Source organism: Vombatus ursinus, unplaced genomic scaffold, assembly GCF_900497805.2.
Source record: "Vombatus ursinus unplaced genomic scaffold, bare-nosed wombat genome assembly UNPS02014810.1, whole genome shotgun sequence".
NCBI lineage: Eukaryota > Metazoa > Chordata > Mammalia > Diprotodontia > Vombatidae > Vombatus > Vombatus ursinus.
The window spans coordinates 15,864,324-15,883,423 of record NW_020954588.1 but is presented as its reverse complement, the minus strand read 5'-3'; the positions used below and the strand labels follow the sequence as shown (position 1 = coordinate 15,883,423).

The 19,100-nt window shown below is 41.2% G+C and overlaps 1 protein-coding gene across 1 annotated transcript in view; it reads left to right on the top strand.

Moving 5' to 3' along the window:
• Positions 1-1,164: 1,164 nt before the first annotated feature.
• Positions 1,165-19,100, top strand: part of ERICH6 (glutamate rich 6) — a 41,806-nt gene continuing 23,870 nt past the window's right edge. The window contains exons 1-7 of the mRNA XM_027876042.1: positions 1,165-1,336; positions 3,394-3,463; positions 7,815-7,915; positions 15,688-15,801; positions 16,306-16,368; positions 17,148-17,203; positions 17,287-17,403. Of these exons, the coding sequence (XP_027731843.1) occupies positions 1,165-1,336; positions 3,394-3,463; positions 7,815-7,915; positions 15,688-15,801; positions 16,306-16,368; positions 17,148-17,203; positions 17,287-17,403 (693 nt within the window). The remainder of the gene's footprint in view (positions 1,337-3,393; positions 3,464-7,814; positions 7,916-15,687; positions 15,802-16,305; positions 16,369-17,147; positions 17,204-17,286; positions 17,404-19,100) is intronic.

The window sequence follows — 19,100 nt, the reverse complement described above, 5'->3', positions numbered from 1 at the left end:
TTAGCTTCTTTGGTGCCTGACCAAGCTCTAAGTACTCCAGTGTGCCTGTTTCAGCTGCCTTAGTGGCCATTGGAACAAACTGTTCTCATTTGCCCATTCCACCAGAGGTCTTCACTAGCTTGGGGGAAATCTTCACATCCCCCTAACTCACGGACAGGATTAGGGCCCATGGGTTACCCTCAACCTGGTTTAGCCCATCTGCTGAGAAGGTTTTGCCAGGGTGCGACCACTGTGCATGCTACAGCTTCTTGGAGCCCAAGGGAAAGAATTGGGTCAAAGGTGATCACCAAAGGTGTGTGCAGGGTGTTCAGGGAGGATTAGCATGTCTGGTGTGAGGGCTTGCCAAGCCCTTCTCAGGGCTGTTCATCCAATTCTGTAGATGTTAGTGTCCGAATGTTTATTTATTGACTGATTAATTGACCCAAGGACTGGTGGGTCTTGTGAATGGAAGAAGGTCTCTTAAGTCTTTGCGGAGAGGGAGTCGGACAAGACATAGTGGGGGGGAAGGAGTGATGGGAGGGAAAGAACATAGATGTTTGTTAACTTTAAAAATTTTTTGAAAAAGCTAAATTTTTAAGATTGGATTTGAATTAAAGTGACTTGGCTGTACCACTTACTAGCTGTGTGACCTTGGACAAACCATCTCTGCTGCATTTTGTAGGAATGTGGGCATTGGACCAGACTAGAGCGTCTCTTAAGGGCCCTCGGGCTCTAACCTGGTTCTCTGATTGTCAGCCGTTTGGCACAGCTGGCTCCATCCCCTCGGCCTTGCTTTCTCCTAGACCAGACACGCTACAGGAGCAAGGCTGGAAAAGGAACGTGAGTGTTCGGAGGGTACAGGGCCAAAGGCTGCACCAGGAGGTCTGTGCATCCTCAGTTACTCCAGGGCACGAGAAGGTTGCATGCGGGCCCCAGCTGGAGCCAGTAGAAGGTCAAGGACAGAGAAGGGGGGGCTAGGCCCTTTCGGTCCAGGGAGCGTTCCAAACAAGGCCAGTTGCCCTTGGACACGGAACGCACAACACTGGTGGACGCTCTGCGCTCCTCGCAAGCCGGGCCCAGCCCCCGCTGCGTGTTCTCGCCCCGCGAGCCCCAGCTCCTGCGCACCCACCCAGCCCGCGCTCCTCCAGAGCCAGCCCCGCAGTGCCAGTGAAGCCCCGCCGGACCATGGCCAACTCCGGCTCTGACGCGGGCTCGTTGGTGCCCTCTGACACCAGCCGGAGTCCCGCGGGCGGCAGCAGCAGCAGCAGCAGCAGCAGCAGCTTCTATGTCAGCAGCCGAGGCAGCCAAGCAGCCCATGACACCAGTCAGACGCCCGAGGAATCTCACACACAGAGAAGTACCCGCGTCTCCACCCCTGGGGCGCAGGGCTCCTGGGGCTCTCTCGCCAGCCATGCACCGTCTTGTCCCCGCCACCCTCCCCTTCTCCCTTTATACTTCTGAGTCCAGAGGCGCTCAGTGTGGAAAGAGCAGCTAATCCTTCTTCTGTCGCTGGCCTGTGACTGAGCAAACCTTCACCCCTCTCTGGGCCTGGTTCCTCTCATTAAAATAAGGGATTGGAGTTAGGCAATCTCTAAATTTGCCCTTTCGGTTCAGGACGCTATTACTGTTTTTGTTTAGTTTTACACCTAGCTGTGCAGCTACCTCCCGTGAGGGAACTCCCTCTATCAATGCAGATCTGTAAATATTCTATGAGGTGGAGAGACTTAGAGCTGTCCTGGGGCACTTAGTTGCCCAGAGTCACACAGCCAGCATGGGTCAAAGGTGAACCCAAGTCGTCCCAACTCTAACCACTACAAACCTGTTGTCTCTTCCTATTATTTATAGTTCTAGTTCATCTTTGGGGAAACACTTACCACCTAGAGGAAGCGGAGAAGGACCCCATGATACAGTGCTCTGGTTCTGAAATTGCTGGGCCAATTACTATCTATGTAATGGGGGCAAATGACTTCACTTCTCTGGCGTCGTTTTCACTGTGCATGAGATTTCAACTTAGAGTTCAACTAGATGAACTCTAAGATTCTTTCTAGTTCCAAATCTCTCATCCTATGAAACTGTTCAAAAGAAGCCTTCCACTCAGTTGAAGGATGGGGAGAGTTTGAGGGAGAAGGGAGGCATGGGGGGGAGGGGAATATCTTATTTTGAATATTTGTCATCTTTCTAAAGAAATTAGGAAGACTCATCTTCCTGAGTTCCAGTCTGACCTCAGACGCTTACTAGCTACGTGACCCTGGACAAGTCACTTGAAAACCTGTTTGCCTCAGTTTTCTCATCAGTAAAATAGGCTGGAGAAGGAAATGGCAAACCAATGCAGTATCTTTGCCAAGAAAACCCCAAAAGGGATCAAGAAGAGTCAGAGACAATTGAAATGAGTGAACAACAATCTTTCCAAAATCAATAGAGGGGTTAGCATTACAATTCAAATTTTTTTCCAATCATTAACCTCTCTGAACCTCAGCTACTTCAGCAGTAAAATGGGGACAATAATCCTTGCTCTGCCATCCCAACGGAGTTTTTGGGGAGGTCAGAAAAGACAATGTATATGAAAGTTTTTGTAAACCATAAAGGGTCTGTCAAACAATAATTTACATTTTCTAGAGCAGGGCTCTTGTGTTCCATGGATCCCTTTGGCAGTCTGATGAAGCCCCTTCTCAAAATTATCTTTTTAAAAGCATAAAATAAAATATACAGGGATTTTAAAGGAAACCAAAAGTTAGTCAAAGTAAGGATGTAACTTTTTCCATACAAGTTCATATACCCCTAGAAATGTGCCCACTGCCCATAGACTCCATGTTAAGAACCCCTGATGGGGTGATTTAAGGTTTGCTGAGCATTTTACGTATATTATCACATTTAGTCTTCACAACAATCCTGTAAGGTATGTACTATTCCCATTTTATAGGTGAGGAAACTGAGGCCCAGAGAGATTAAGTGACTTCCCTAATGTCATTCAGATGGTAAGAAGCTGATAGGAGGCAGGATTCAAACACTATCTCTGCTAACAAATTCCAGTAGGTTTTCTCTGTCTATATGCCACATTGCCTCTCTCCAGTAACTCACTACACAAATATAAGGTAGCATATTTTTATTACCCTTGCTTTCAGTTTGGCTCATGCACAAATCCCCCACCCCCTCCAAAAAGTGCATTTTCGTGATTCAGAAAAGAATGACCTCATGAAGATGCTCTGCTAACCAAAGGTGTTGTAGCCAAACACTTTTTTGTTTTTTAACAAAATCATGCTTGTACTTAGCCTAGGACCCAGCCTTCTTATTCTCTAACTCTAGTCCTAGTCATGAGTGGTTGTCCTTGCACCTGTCCAACAAAGGTAGATGATGCTTCTTCAAAGGGGAGGGGGAGGGCCCCCTCCAGAATTTAAGGTAAATTTCATTCCACAGATGGTGGTATTCCCAGGGCACTTGGTACATTTAGGAGAGAATCGTCACCTTCCTTCCAGGATTCAGTTGGGTAAGAAAACAAACAACATAAGTGCTCATTTCCTCTTTGGCTGGATAGTAAAATGCAGGGTGTTGGTAAGTACAGTAAGACAAGCTGTCATTTTAAAAATTCATTTGGCAAATTATTTACAGAACATTGACAATGTAGGAATCACTATGAGGAAGGAATCCAAAGAATAAGCTATATTCTTGCCCCTCCAATAGCTTATAGTCTAGGTGGGGTAGAGAAGACAAATATGTACATGATTATAATACACAGAAGCGCATCTAAATGTCACCTAAGCAGTTTAGGCAGTAAGAGTCATAGCAATTTAAAGGAAACAGGTTACTTCTGGCAGGTGGTCATCTGTGAATCAAGATGCTAAGATGTTTGAGGGGATATCCACATGTCTAATGAAGCCTTAGAGATGGGGAAAAGAGAAAGACTGAGTCAGGCACTGAACTTGAAAGAGGAGGACAAGAGGCTGATGCATTATAGCAACAACTGGGTGATACAGAGCAGTGATTCTCAATCTTTGGGGTCTCAGGACCCACTTACACTTTAAAAAATTATTAGAGACCTCCGCAGAGAGCTTTTGTTTATGTGGGTTAGATCTGTTGATGTTTATCACATTAGAAATTAGAATATTTAAGTATTATTATGAAAATAGTTTTGACCTATTGGACCCCCCCACCCAAAAAACAAACATTCCCAAGGGTCACTGAACCACGCTTTGAGAACTGCTACTATAGAGGGATGCTCTGAACCTCAAAGATGAGGAAGTTGCAGGGTGCTGGCAGCAGAAGGAAGGTGTAATTGTGGCATTGGGAAGCAAGTTGTATGTCCACTCGTTCTCCTAGCCTGGTGTGTCAGTATGGATAGCAAGAAGGGACAATCTTCAAGGGAAGATGGTGACTAGAAATTCTGTATCTTCTGGGGAGAACGAGGATTCCTTGAGATCCAGAAAATGGAAGGTACAGGAGAGGAAAAGATTCAGGATAAATAATGTGGGAATTTCAGAGGGCATAGGGAAAAGGAAGGGCAGAGAAGGATCTGCCCTGGGGAAGGGGAAGGTTAAGACGGTTAGCAATGATCGAGGGGAGAGAAGGAGCAGGGGAAAGACATTTTCAATTCAGTAGATGTCATCTTGGAAGAACCTCACTGTCTAAGATTCTGTTACAACCAAGGGTAGGATATCGAGGGGAGGGAGTTGCCTCCCCCCAGCTTCTCTGTCCACACATCTGGGAGCTAATGATGGAGAAAGTAGAGAAGATGAAAACAAGCTGTGGGTCAGCACATGCCTAGCCATCAGGTCTCCAGGGCCAGTCTGAACTCACATTTGGCACCAGCTCCTTAGCCCAAAGTGACAAAAGATGAAGTAGTTGGCCTCAAGGTACCTGGTGGTTCTGTGAACCAATGGCCTCCCCTTAACATCCATTTGACCTCTAATGTGCTAGCCCAAACCATGGTTCCGTGGTATGTGCTTCTCATTTTTCTCTTCAATGTTATTGCTATCTGAGGGTCTTCCCCTCCCAGATAGATCCTTTTGGGAAGGCAAGCTAGGCTATCTTTTGCCTCAATTCTTATCTCGTCCTTAACTACTGAATGGGCAGTGCCTCAGGCAATCTGAGATCTGGGAAAGACCTTAGCTTAAAAAAGTCAAGGTCTTCCACTACATCCTGAGCCATCGCCAGTTGTCCTGACCTGGATCTTGCCATTGGACTCCGATGACTCTGGAGGAGAGAGTGAGGCTGATGACTTTGCACAGCTCTGCCTCACTTAAGTCTGATTCACGTGCAAGTCAAGACATCACCCTCCTGATGTCACTGGTCCTCTTCGAGAAGGAAAGACCAAGAACAATGACAACAATTGTAGCTGGTTCTAACTGGGAAGCAAGCATACCTGGAATGAGACATCTGGAAGCCTTAGGCAAGTCACAATACCCTGAAGAGTTTGAGTCCTCGCTATGACATCGTACCTCACCACCACCACACACTTTTTCAATTACAAAATAAATACCTTTGTGCCATGGACAACAGAATTCTCTGACGTCAAAATATGCATATTCATAAAAAATAATGTTTACCTTGTATCTCACTGCATGTTCAACACAATTCAATCTGACAAATTTTTATTAAGCATTTGCTAAGTACGAGGCATTTTGCATCATAAGCACCTGCCTGTCTTGTGTAGTTCTAGTTGTGGCTCTGGAGGTGAAGTGATCTATGAAGTGACCTGTGTCCCCTTTGGACAAGGAGTCTTACCATAGTCATTCTCCACTTGTATGTGTCCTTCTGGACAAAGTAATCTCCTGGGGGGGGGGGGGGGAGTGGAATCTTTTGCAACACATGATAGAGAAAGGATAGAAAGTGGTAGAAGGGAGCAGCTAGGTGGTGCAGTGCATGGAGCACTGGCCCTGGAGTCAAGAGGTCCTGAATTCAAATCTGGTCTCAGTTACTTGACATGTACTAGCTGTGTGACCCTGGGCAAGTCACTTAACCTACATTGCCTTGACCAAAAAAAAAAAAGTGGTAGAAGGCAGAAAGACCAGAAAGGTAGTCGAAGAAATAAAACTCAAGAGACATTCCTGAAAAGGAAAATATTGATTTGAAATCCAAATGCAGAAGTGAAGCTAGACATTCATAAATTATAAGGATGTGGTCATTTGTGAAGAGGAAGCTACGAGAGGTGGAAAGAACCAATGTGATCAATGGATGCTCATTTTCAGGAAGAGATTGTGAATCAATCTCTGGTGAATTCGACCACCAAATCATTTAAGAACCATACAGAAAAAAAGAAGGTTTTTTTTTTTCATTTTTACAACTTGCTGGTTAACAACAGAATAAAAATTGTTGGTTTGAACAAAACAATCAAATTTGATGCTAAATTTTTAAATTGACCTCTATAGTGAATTCCAGATTTCTAATATTTCATTTAACCATTTATTTATTTGTTTCTTCACATTTTCTTTTTCTAAATTTATTTTATTTTTAATTTATGGAAATAATAGCTTAGGATTTAGAGCCAGAAGGAAACTTAAACTTCATCTAATCCAGCATCTTCATTTTCTAGATGAAAAGAAGTATCACCCAAGCCACCTCTTCTTTGCAAGAAAGTAGAGAATCTTCCATTCATCCTTTTTGTATCTCTAATGCCTAGAATAATACCTGCCACATAATGGATATTTAATATTGCATATGTTTTTTGAGTTGTTGATAAACATCTTCTCTTCCTGCATATGCCACAAACGCAAGACACATCACTGTCATGGTTGCTTTCTCTGGATTTTTCCAGCCTAAAATGTGGGACCCAGAATGAAGCATGATTTTTTTAACATTGAAAAACGAATATGATACATTTTCTGCCATATAGATGACAGAATTCTATAGTTGTTAGGGACCTCAGTAACCATTTAGTGTAACCTAAACCCAAAAAAAGTTCCTCTACTACCTCTCTGATGAAAGGAGGAACCAACTAACTCCAGGTCACTCAATTTTTGGAGAGCTCTAATTATTGGGAATTTGAAACCTAAATCTGCTTCTTTGTAACCTCCAAGCATTGCTCCTAATTCACCCCTCTGGGGCCAAGCAGAACATGCCTATTCCCTCTACAACTAGCTCTTCATTCGCCTAAAGATAACTATCATGTCCCCTAAAGACTTCTCTTTACCTGAGAGTAGAGAATGTTTCATTCTGGATATTTGTATCCCTAGCATCTAATACAGAACCTGGAACATGGTAAGTGCTTAACATATGCTTATTGATTGATAAACATGTCTAGTTCCTTCAACCAATCCTCAGATGGCATGAACTAAGACATTTCACCATCCTGGTCACCTCCTTGATGTTTTCCAGCCTAGCAATGTCTTTCCTCAAATATGGCGCTGCAAACAGAAGACAACACTCCAGGGGTGGTCTGATGGGACTACCACAGCACCTCCTTATTCCTGGATTCTATGCTCGTCTTAAGGCAAACCTAACATCATGTTAGCTCTTTTGGTGGCCATCACCCTTATTTTAAGTTAGCAATCCAGATTTAGAACCAAGGGTCATATATGAATGCTTCAACTATGGTAGGGAGGTAAGGATAGAAGACATTTTTTTTTCTTACAGAAAATCAATGCTATCATTTCTACATACAAGTACTATTTTGGTATTAAACAATCCTCTTGTTTAGATGATTCTTATGTAAATGTGAGTTTCTCAAGGAATGGCTCTTAGATTGTATTTTCACACCAGTAAAAGAAATACTAGTAACCTTTCTAATGCTATGATACAGAGGATCTGAATTAAAATCTCATCTCTGATGCTTATTGCCTATGTGACCTTGGGTAGATCATTTCACTTATATTCATAATTGTAATCTTTTGTCTGAACTTCAGGGAAGAGATCATTACAACAATTTCAACAAAACATGGAACTGATGTAGCATTGCAGACAGAAATGAGTTGGCTTCAGGATCAGTATGAGAAAAAAATAAGCCGTAAGTGACTGGATTTCTTAGAGTATTCATTCATACCAGTAGATAAAACACCAGTATCCTTTCAATCTTATGGTACAGCGGAAAGGGCAGTGATTTGGGAGTCAAAGGACCCTGGGTTCAAACTCCATTTTTTTATGTTTACTGCCATTGTAACCAGGGATAAGGCACTTAATCTCCCTGGGCCTCAGTTTCTTCATTTGTAAAATATGGTGATGGGTCCATTCCAGCTCTAGCTCTGTCATTCTGTGTGATCCTATGATGTCTCTAAACATAATAGACATAAAGTAGACAGACCTTATATGCTTGAGTGATGCATAAAACCCTTTTTTGCTATTACATTGTTTCTAGACTATCAGGATTTTACCTAAAATCATCAAAGGTCAAGTGGAAGAACTGAGACTATCAGAAAAAGAATAGCGCCTAGTTCTTCATTCTGGAAAAAATAATTTATTTAGCTTTCATTCATCTGAAATGCCATCCAGATTTATTTATTTCCTAAGAAATCAGGCATAAGAAGAAAGTATGCTGATTTCTACAAGAAATCTGACCTGAAAGATTGCTCACTCTCAAAATGGGTTGGGTGGTCTGCCCTGGGAAATGTTGAACAACTAGCTCTCAAAAATAAAAAGTACTCAGGACATGTTTTAAGCTTAATCTTCATTATTAACATTATCTCCATCACTCCCTTAAGTCAAGATAATGAGCAAAACAGTAAATCAAATTGTTATTTATAGCCGTTGCCTGGTTGTAGGTCTCATTGTTGCTTTCCAAAAAGATTACCTCAATAATGGCTCCATAATCAGTATAATGGCATGCCTAGTTTTCCACATTGGCAGCATTTGTTATTCTTAATATAGAAGAATATAATCAGTTTCAAAGAGATCTGACAATGGTGGGCCACCCCCCCCCCCAAGACAATGAGTTCTTTTGTGTAAAGATCCCATGGCTAGAGAAACCCTACTCTTTGGTTTCCTTTTCTCTTGCTAATGAGTATGATCTTTCATTCTAAGTCATTATATGAATTATAGTCTGAAATTCCTTTTAACTCCTATCATATCTCTGGGGTAGGAGACTGTATCCCTTTTAAATCATGCTGGGGACTCCATTAGGAAAACTGCAAACAAGCTGGGTGGAACTAGAGTGAGTATATTCCTTCCCACCCCCACCCCCACCAATGCCTTTGGTTGCCCTACAAACCAACTAAAAAGACTGAAAAAGGGCTGGGCAGTCAGAAGAATTCTGAACTTTTAACCACCATGTGAAAGAATGTTCTAAGTAATTAATAACAAGAGAAGTGAGTATTTAAACAACCTTGAGCTTTCACTGTGCACCTAGAAAATTGGCAACGATAACAAAAGAGGGGAATACCCAATGTGGAGAGGATTATTGAAGTATAGGCACATTGATGCACTGCTGATGGAGCTATGAATTATTCTGCAACTACTCTGGAAAGCAGTTTGGAATTTTACAAAGAAAGTGGTGGAAAAGTTCATATCCTTTGAACCAGAGATTTCACTGCTAGACTTATGTCATAAGGAAGTCAAACAAAAGAAAGGCCTTCACATATGCCAAAAGATAGCAACACTTCTTTTTATAGTATCAAAGAACTAGAAACAAAGTAGATAACCATCAATTAGAGAATGGTGGTTGTATTATATTACAGCAAGTTGTATTATATGAATGTAATGGAATATGATTGGGCTAGAAGAAATAATGAATATGGTAAAGCATGGGAAGACTTATATGAACTGATGTGAAGTGAAGTAAGCGGAACCAAAAAAACTAATATAAATACTATCGCAACGTAAATGGAAAGAACAACAAAACAGCTACAACTGAATGCTGAAAAATTATAATAACCAAGCTTTGCCCCAAAGAAGAGATATGCAAAAGCACCTCTCCCTGCCACTGTGTAGAGCTGAGGGATTATGATTTTGGAATACTGCATATGGTGTCAGACTTTTTTCATACATTCTTTGGTTTTCCCTAGACTGGTTTTTTTTTCCTCCTCTTTTTTATTGTTTACTATAAGGATTACCTCTCTGGGAGGGACTGAGGAAGATATATTGGAAAATGTAGGTAGATATAAAAATGAAAGATATCAATTGAAATTAATTTTAAAGGGCAAGGTAGAGATAAGCTTTGCTCTCCTTACCACTATCAAAGAAATTGCTGCACTTACCACAAAATCATATAATCATAGAATTCTACAGCTGAAAAACTCCTTTGCTGGGTCTTTAGCCAGGTCACACTCACTAATCTTAGGAATTCCAAAATGTTCTCTTCTTGGGCCCTTTTCTCTTCTCCCTCTATACTATTTTGCTTGGTGATCTCATTACCTCCCAGGAATCCAATTATTATCTCTATGATGATGATTCTCAGATCTACTTTTCCACCCCTGGCATCTCTTCTAATCTCTAGACTTGCATCTCCAACGGTCTATTGACCATCTGGAACTAGATGTCCCAGAGACATCTTAAACTCAATATGTCCAAAACTGAACTCATTATCTTTCCCCCCAATCTTTCTCTTCTTTCTAACTTCCCCATTACTGTTGAGGGCACCACCCTCCCCCTAGATAACCAGGGTTGCAACCTAGGTGTCATCCTTGACTCCTCATTCTCTTTCGCCACACCTCCTCATGTCCAATCTCTTGCCATTCTAACTTCATAACATCTCTCTCTCTCTGTCTCTGTCTCGCTCTCTCTCTTTCTCTCTCTCTCTCTCTCTCTCTCTCTCTCTCTCTCTCTCACACACACACACACACACACACACACACACACACCCCCTTTCTTTCCTCTGACCTAGGGTACCATCCTGGTGCTGGCCCACATCTCATCATACCCAGACCATTGCAATAGTTTGCTGGTTGGTCTCCCTACTTCCAGCCTCTCCCTCCCCCATTCCAATCTATCATTCACTTAGCTGTCACATTGATCTTCCTAACATTTGAGTTTGACCAGATAACACCCCACCCCCACTCAATAAACACCATTGGCTCCCTACCACCTTCAGGATAAAATATAAAATCCTCTGTTTGGTTTTTTTAAAGCCCCTCACAACCCAACCCCTTCCTACCTTTCTAGTCTTCTAACACCTTACTCTCCTCCATATACTTCTTTTTTCAAATGAGCTTCATTGCAGTAACACTGGCCTCCTCACTGATCTTCCCATAAGACACTCCACCTCCTGATTCTCAGCACTTTCACTGACTCTGTCTCATTTCCAGAATGCTTTCCCTCTTTCTCTTTCCCTCCTGATCATCTCAGCCTCCTTCACATCCCAGCTAAAATCCTACCTTCTACAAGAAGCCTTTTCTGTTCCCCCTTAACATTAGTGCTGTCCCTCTGAGATTACCACCAGTTTATCCTGGATATAGCTTGTTTGTACATAATTGTTTGTATGTTGTCTTCCCCATTAGACTGTGAGCCTTCTAAGAGCAGACTGGTTTTTTTTTCCTTCTTTTTTTGTATACCTATGTGCACAGTACCTGGTATGTCATTTGCTGTTTTTTAATCACTGGAAGACCCCTCAATAATGGGGATCTCTCTGACTATTAAAGCAGCCCTTTCCATTGGTCAGATCTAATTCCTTCTTATATTTGTTACAACTCCTAGATTCTGGTAATGCTTTTTAATTTGGAGCTAGCTTTTTTCCCCCCTTTTTCCTTTTTCTTAGTAATCTCTGAGCTTTTGCATCTTTTGCCTACTATGTACTTTGTATGCATCCGAGCGCAATTAGGGTTAGGTCCCTAATTAAGCATAGGTCCCACTATGCTTTTGCATCTTTTACCTACTATGTACTCTCTGGCCATGTCTGTCCCTTCCTCCCTGTATGTGTGCAACTGATTTTTTGAAACCAAATGTAGAACTTTGTATTCCTATTCCATATAATAACTCTCTACTTGAAGTCCTGGTCCAGGACTTCATTGTAGCCTGAAAGTGGCTGGGTCCTCAAAGGTGATGTCAGTGGGGAATAAATTTTGTCAGGTGCCACTGAAATGGAAAGGCTTCAATTACTGGCTCCACAAGGGATTGTACATGTGGCTATTGCCTGATGACTAGACTAGTTAAATATGGAGAGGCCCATTGCCAGAGATTTGCCCACCTGGTGATAATTTTTTTGGGGGGGGAAGTGGGGGGAGGTCCCAGCAATTTGTGAAGACTGTGCACTAAATAAACAGTAAAGAGTTGCTATCTGTATCCATAGCAGGAACACCTCCATCAATGAAATTGTGCATTGTTGCTTTACTGAAGTAAGTGCATTTCATTTTATCATATTTAGCCCATCATTCCAAACTTTTTAGATCTTTTTGTATCATTATTCTGGTACATGGTGGGTTAATTATCCCTCCCAGCTTTATTTCACTGGCACCAAAGTAACAATTTTCTAAAAAAAAAAAAAAAAATGTTGAACAGAACAGGACCAAGGACAGAGGCCTACATATTCCACTAGGGATTTCCCTCCAAGTTGAATTTAATTCCTTAATCAGCACCCTTTGGGTTCCTTCATTTAACCTATTCTAAATCTACTTAACTATCATCTGGTCCACATCTCCTCATTTTGTCTACACAGATATTGCTGAAGACTTTGCCAAATGTCTTGCTAAAAGTCAGGCACACTGTGTCTATCAGGTTTCCTGACTTTGGTAGTTTAGTAATCGTGAAAGAAAAAAAGGAAATTAGCTGAAACAAGTGTCTTATCTTTCCACCATGACTATCCAAAGCCTGGAACCTATCTGTGGAAATGCTAGGATGATGGGGAAAAAGAGGCCTCACCATGAATAGCAAGCAACTGACTTAAGCAGCCTGGAGAGGAAAGCTTCTCCTGTGTAGAAATTCATCTGCTTTCACCTGAAGAAGAAGCTCCCTCTTCCAAGGTCCAGTTGTTTCTCATATGTAATTAACTACCATTTATAGGAGACTTTATTATAATGATTGTTTTATCAATGACATCTCTTCATTCTGCCCAATTTATATTCTATTTATATTCTTCACCTTTTCTGAAAGTAGGAGGGTTACCTTTCTCCAATCTTGTAATGCCTCCTTTTAAAAATGTATGCTTTTTAATCTCATCTTCTAGTAAGGGACAAACTGAGTTCAGATGATGGTGGAGGTTCTCAACTGAGCTGGGATGGGGTTCCAGTCAATGAAGGTACTCATTTCCAAAATTGCCCCATATAACTTAACCCCCATTGCCTCACCAAAAAAAAAAGAAAGAAAACCCCATATAGAACCCAATAATTTGTGAGAATCAGTATTTGAGTGAAAAAAGGTGTTACACAGAGTAAAGCTAGGGAGAGGTCTCCTCTTACCAGTTGGGCCTGAGGCAATACACATGACACCTTCTTTTGAAAATCTCTCTGCTAATTAATGCCCCATTCTTACTTTGTCTGGTGTTCAGGTGTAAGTGTTATATCCAATGTCTGGTAAGTGATGTCTATGTGATGTTGTATATACAATCTTTGGATATAAGTGTTTTCTGGCCTCAATGTCTACCCTTGGCAGTTGTCATAGATATTTTGACGCAGACTGACAATACTATAACACACAGCAGGATGTAGCCACAAAGACCCTTTTACTTCGAGTTCTACATTTTAATCTCATTTTCCATTTAATTCAATAACATAAGGTCCAACTGCAATGTGCTATTCCAATTACTTGGCTTCCATTACAATTTTATATTCTATTCTCTGGATCAGTTTATATTTTTACAATTATTTGATTGCAGTTTCCTTTTTTTTCTTTTTTGTTATGTCTTACTGGTAATTTCTTTATTTTTAATTATTTTATTTTTTAAAATTAGTTTTCTTGATGCCTTTTATTTTTATATCACAGTCATTTTCAGATAGATTTCCTCTAGACAAAAGAGCTCCTCCCTCCCCCTCCTTGCAACAAGGAAAAAAAAATAGCTAAAACCAAAGGACACAATGATTACATCTTTACAAGAATATGTATCAAGACTGTGAAGACTAGTTCTATTTCAACTTTATGTTATGTAATCTCAGCTTGGCCCTCACTACACAGAAGGCAATCCTTTTAAACCTCCTATCAACTCAATACCTCACTCTCCATATCAGATTTTTAAAATCATTGCATTCCTCCCCATGCTGTTCAAGATTCCCCCTTGTCAGACCCTCTTAGCAGAGAACCTTGCCTCCTATTTCACTAAAAAAATTGAGGCCATTCTCCAAAACCACCTTCGCTTTCCTCCTCCCCATCTCACATCATCCAGATGTCCTCTGCCACTCTCTCCTCCTTTGCTTCTATCCCATGTGAATAACTGGCCCTTTCTCATTGTCAAAGCAAACCCCTCTACATGACAAAGTGATCCCATTCCATCTGTCTTCCCCAATGGATTGCCTTCTATATCTCACTTATCTTCAATCTCTCCCTCTCTCCTGGTTACTTTTCAACTGACTTCAAACATGCCTATGTCTACTTTATCCTCCCAAAAAACCACATTTGATCCATCCATCCCCCCTAGCTATCACTCCATAGCTCTCATCCTTTTTGTAGCCAAACTTCTGAGAAGACCATCTACAATGGGTGCCTGCTCACTCTCTTCTTCACTCTTGTCTGACTGCTGACCTCATCATTTAACTGCAATTACTCCAAATTTACTAACTATCTCTTAATTGCCAAATCTAATGGCTTTTTTTTAATCTCATTCTTCCTGGCCTCTTTGCAGCCTTGACACTGCCAATCACCCTCTTCTCCTTTACATTCTCTTCTCTGTGTACTTTCCTGACACTGCTTTCTTGTGATTGTTCCCCTACTTATCTGACCAATTCTTCCTAGTCTCCTTTGCTGGATTTTCATCCAGGTCATGCCCTTGAATCCTGGGTGTCTCCCAAAACCTTATCCTGGGCCTCTTCTCTTTTCTCTCTGCCCTAATCTCAGCTCCCATCATTCAATCATCATTTCTATGCTGATGATTCTTAGCCCTACTTATCAAGCCTCTCTCCTGACCTCCTATCTTGAATCTCCAATTGTCCGTTAGATATCTCATATTGGATGTCCTATAGGTGTCTTAAACTCAACATATCATGGTCATTATAATTACTCAGAATTTAGCTTGATTTTATATTGCTTTTCTTTACATGATCATATTCATTGTCCAGGAAACAGATATTAACGTCTACTCTTAGGTACAAGTCTGCTGGAAACAATTTTAATTATTAGTATTATTATAGTATTGTTAATATAGTATTAATTTAACATTAATCGAAATCAAGCACTTTCTAGCTTAGAGAGAGAATTGTCCAAACTATCACAATTCCCCTGTGCCCTAGGACGTTTCTCTGCCTCAAATGAGGCAACATTTATAAGAATTTTGAAGAAAAAAGTCATATTATGTTAACATATAATTTTGGTTTCCAGAACAATAATCCCTAACAATAGTCACTTAAGTATCCACTACAACCAGCCAATTCCTTCCTTGCCCATTCCCCTCATATACATTTTCCCACAAGGAAAAGTCCACAAAGGGCCTGAGGCTGGAGAAAATATCATTTCTTAATATTTTCCATTGTACTAAGAAGGAGGCTTTAAATATACCTTCATATCATTATGTATATGATTTTCCTGGTTCTGCCTTCTTCACTGCATCAGTTCATGTATGTCTTTTCCCCCTGGATCTCTAAATTTCTCATATTCATTATTTCTTATGGCACAACAATATTGTTAATGGTTCACTTTTGTAATGCCCATGGTAACCACCCAGAATTTCAGTTCTCAGTCAATTATTTACTAGTTCATTGTATGCCACAGTTGCAGCAAAGGACAATATATCCCAAAAGAAGATACTGGAAATAATACCAGAGTACCAGAAAAAGACAAGGATTAAAAATTTAAAGAGTGCAGTACAAAAAATAGCAGTAGTTCGTGAGTATTCCTTTTTTTCCCCTTTGGTCTTGAGTTCAGGGAATAAAAGGGATAAACTTAGAAAGGTAACCTGGGGTCAGATGGTGGAGGGTCTTTCAGGAATATCAGGCTAAGGAGTTTGGGTTTTATTTGTTGGTGAGGGAAACGAAAGGATTTGGAGCAGAGGAGTGACATAATCTAAGGAGATGAATCTGGCCAAATAAAAGAATTGTTCAGCAGCAGTGATGGCCCAGCTGAGATCAGGTCATATAGATTTGTCACTGAAGCAGGCAGCCCAGTTAGATGACATTCCATAGCATCTCTTAGCAGTCTGAGAGCAGGATCAGAGAAAACGGACAGTGGGGCTTGTCTGGGGTCTTGTGTTGGCAAGGCAAGTATAATAGGACATCAAGAGAGTAGATCGAGTGGCAAGTGCACCATTGAAATGACTATATTTTATGGGTGGATTGGTTTGTATTTTCCCAGTAACAGTTGTAACATGACAACTGTGCATTTTCCTTCTAGGTTCTTTTGGCTCCTTTAAACCTGGGGATGTATCTCCTACCTCCTATTGCCCATTAACACGAGGTAAATGGACATTAAAAACCCTATCTGCCCCTTGAATGGTCCAATAAAAATGGCATTTGGGAGAAGATCCAGTTCATTTCTCTTTATCCCTACATCTTATGTCAGTCTTAGCTTTATAAAGGATGGGGCTGGACCTGGGATTTCATTGGTACAAGGAACTCCCAGATGAGGAAACTACTGTACCTGTATAGGTTAGGACATGCTCTGCAATTTATGGTCTTAGGAAGTTGCCTGGAACATTGAGAAGGTTGTGACTTGCCCAGGGTCCCACAGTCAGGTCATGTCAAAAGCAAGCTCTGAATGCAAGTCTCTGAGGCTACAAGATAAGCTTTTTATCCATTACATGATGTCTCTCATAGCTTTTGAGGCTGTAGTCTAAATTCTGAAGAATGGTACGCCCTTATAAATAGCTCTTCCTCTACCCCCAAGTACCTGTTGATCAATTCCATCTGTTCACTGTAAAGAGCATGGCCATAACGTGGGCCTTTGGGATACGGCCAAAAAATTTAAAAAGAGAGGGAAATATGATGGGCAGTGTAGTGTTATGGAAGAAATGCCGACTTTGGGTTTCTAATTCCACTTCTATTTCCTTCAATCTCAGTGACTTTGGGCAAGCCACTTCTCCATTCTTTAGTTTCCTAATCTGTAAGATGTAGTTAGACTAGAAGATCCCTGAGGTCTCTTCCTGTTTTGTATGCATGATCCCATGACTTAGCACAATAGACATTTCACAGGTTTATGTTTTCCTTATTAAGTAATGCTCATTGTTCTCCCCTTAGCACAATGGGCGCTACATGAGAAGATGCAGCAATTAGACATTTTGTGTGACATGGAGGTAAAAATTCACAATTATACAACTTGAGACACCATCTGTGCCCAGACCAAAAGTATTTTACGCTCTTTTTTTTCCTTTTAAAGTTTAAAGAAGACTTCAAAATGTTTTTTGAACCATTTCTGGAAACAATCCCAAAGGTTGGGCCACCGGCCATTCTAGCCTATAAACCAGAGCCAACTCCACAAGATATAATTCTCGAGGTAATGTTCGTTTGTCTTCTTAATATCGAAACACATAACCAGGTAACAAGAGAGGCATCTTGGCAGTGTGACTAGCTCTGAGCTGGCCTTTTACAAACTTTGATACATCCTGGCTGTGTGACCCAGGGCAAATCATTTAACTTCTCAGTGCCCAAGGGTCCTCTCCAAGATTGGAAATGACTGAGAAGATACCTTTCTTCAAGAAGAAGGAGCCTTCTCATCTAAAACTTCCAAAGGTAACGCGAGCCCCTCAGTGAGCTAAATGAACTAGCAAGTACAATGGGGTGGGAAAAGGGATCATGATGAAGAGAACAGAATGCTCTATGATGTGGCATGAAACCCAGTTTTTAGTCCCAAATCTGCCATTTGCTTAACTTGAGGACTGTGGGAAAACCATTCAAGTTTGGAAAGCCTCCATTTCTTCCTTTATACAATGAGGAATAGATCCTCTCCAAAGTTCCTTCCAGTTCTAGACCTCTGATGCTGAGAGGTTATACCTTGAGAACAGCACTGGTGGCTTTCCATAAGGAGGCTTCATGGTTAGATCTGGAAGAAAAAAAGAGAGTGAAGCCTACACGTTTTGCTCCTTTAAAAAACATTCTTTGGTGGAGATATTTTATGGATTTGTAGGTTTTTGCATGGGGTCACTTGGCTCAGCTGGTAGGAGGACCTTGCTAAGCAGCTGAATTCCATGGCTTAAGTTGGGGTATCACATGAACTAATGCAAGTGTCATTTCATCCCATGGCCTCAGAGAGCACACTGAAGCCAAGCCAGGGATTAGCAAATATGTGCAGTGGCCCCAGAAACGAGTAATGAAAAGGCTAGAAAAATGAATTCAGAAATAATAGCATTTATGTAGTGCTTTCAAACTAGCAAAGTATTTTAGTATTACTGGAGTTGATTGGATCATCACAGTAATCTTTCAAGGTAGGTGCTCTCATCCCCACTTTATAGAAGAGGAAACTGAGGTTGAAAGGGGGGAAGTGATTTGTTCATGTTCACACAGCTAGCAATTCACAGAATTGGGACCAGAATCCCGGACAAGAATTCTTGTGCCTGGGACAAGCTCAGGTCCCACGGCAACAATCATGCAGAGGATAATCCCATCATGGGCATGCTAGGAAGAAGGATGGCACAGTACCTAGTGCATAAGGGCTTAAGAAATGTTTGTTGACTGACTGTCCCCCAGAGAATCCATCCACTTTCTTCTTGGATATGTGGGAACATCCTTTATTATATTATTTGGGAAACTTATTATTAGACTGTTTAAATCCAACTTTATGTGACTAAAGATTGTTTGCACCAAGAATGTTGTCTTGATCTTGATTTTGATTTCATTTACTCTCTAGGAATGCCAGAAATGGTTACAAGGAATTTTGGATTCCCTCAGGTCCTGGACCCACCCAGAATATTTATATTTTGGGTTACTACACTCAGGTCTTGTGGGTCCACCCAAGCCTGTGTTTTGGGTTCTCCTTGTGTTTTGGCTTTTGCTCAAATTTTATTAAATGTTTACGGTATCTATCGCCATCTACTTAGTTTGTTCTACTGGGCTCCTGAGATTCCTGCAAGTGTACTTGTCAAAATCCTATATAATGCAAATCTTCCAGGGTTGGATAAAAGGAAGCCACCTCTCTCTCTCTCTCTCTCTCTCTCTCTCTCTCTCTCTCTCTCTCTCTCTCTCTCTCTCTCTCAT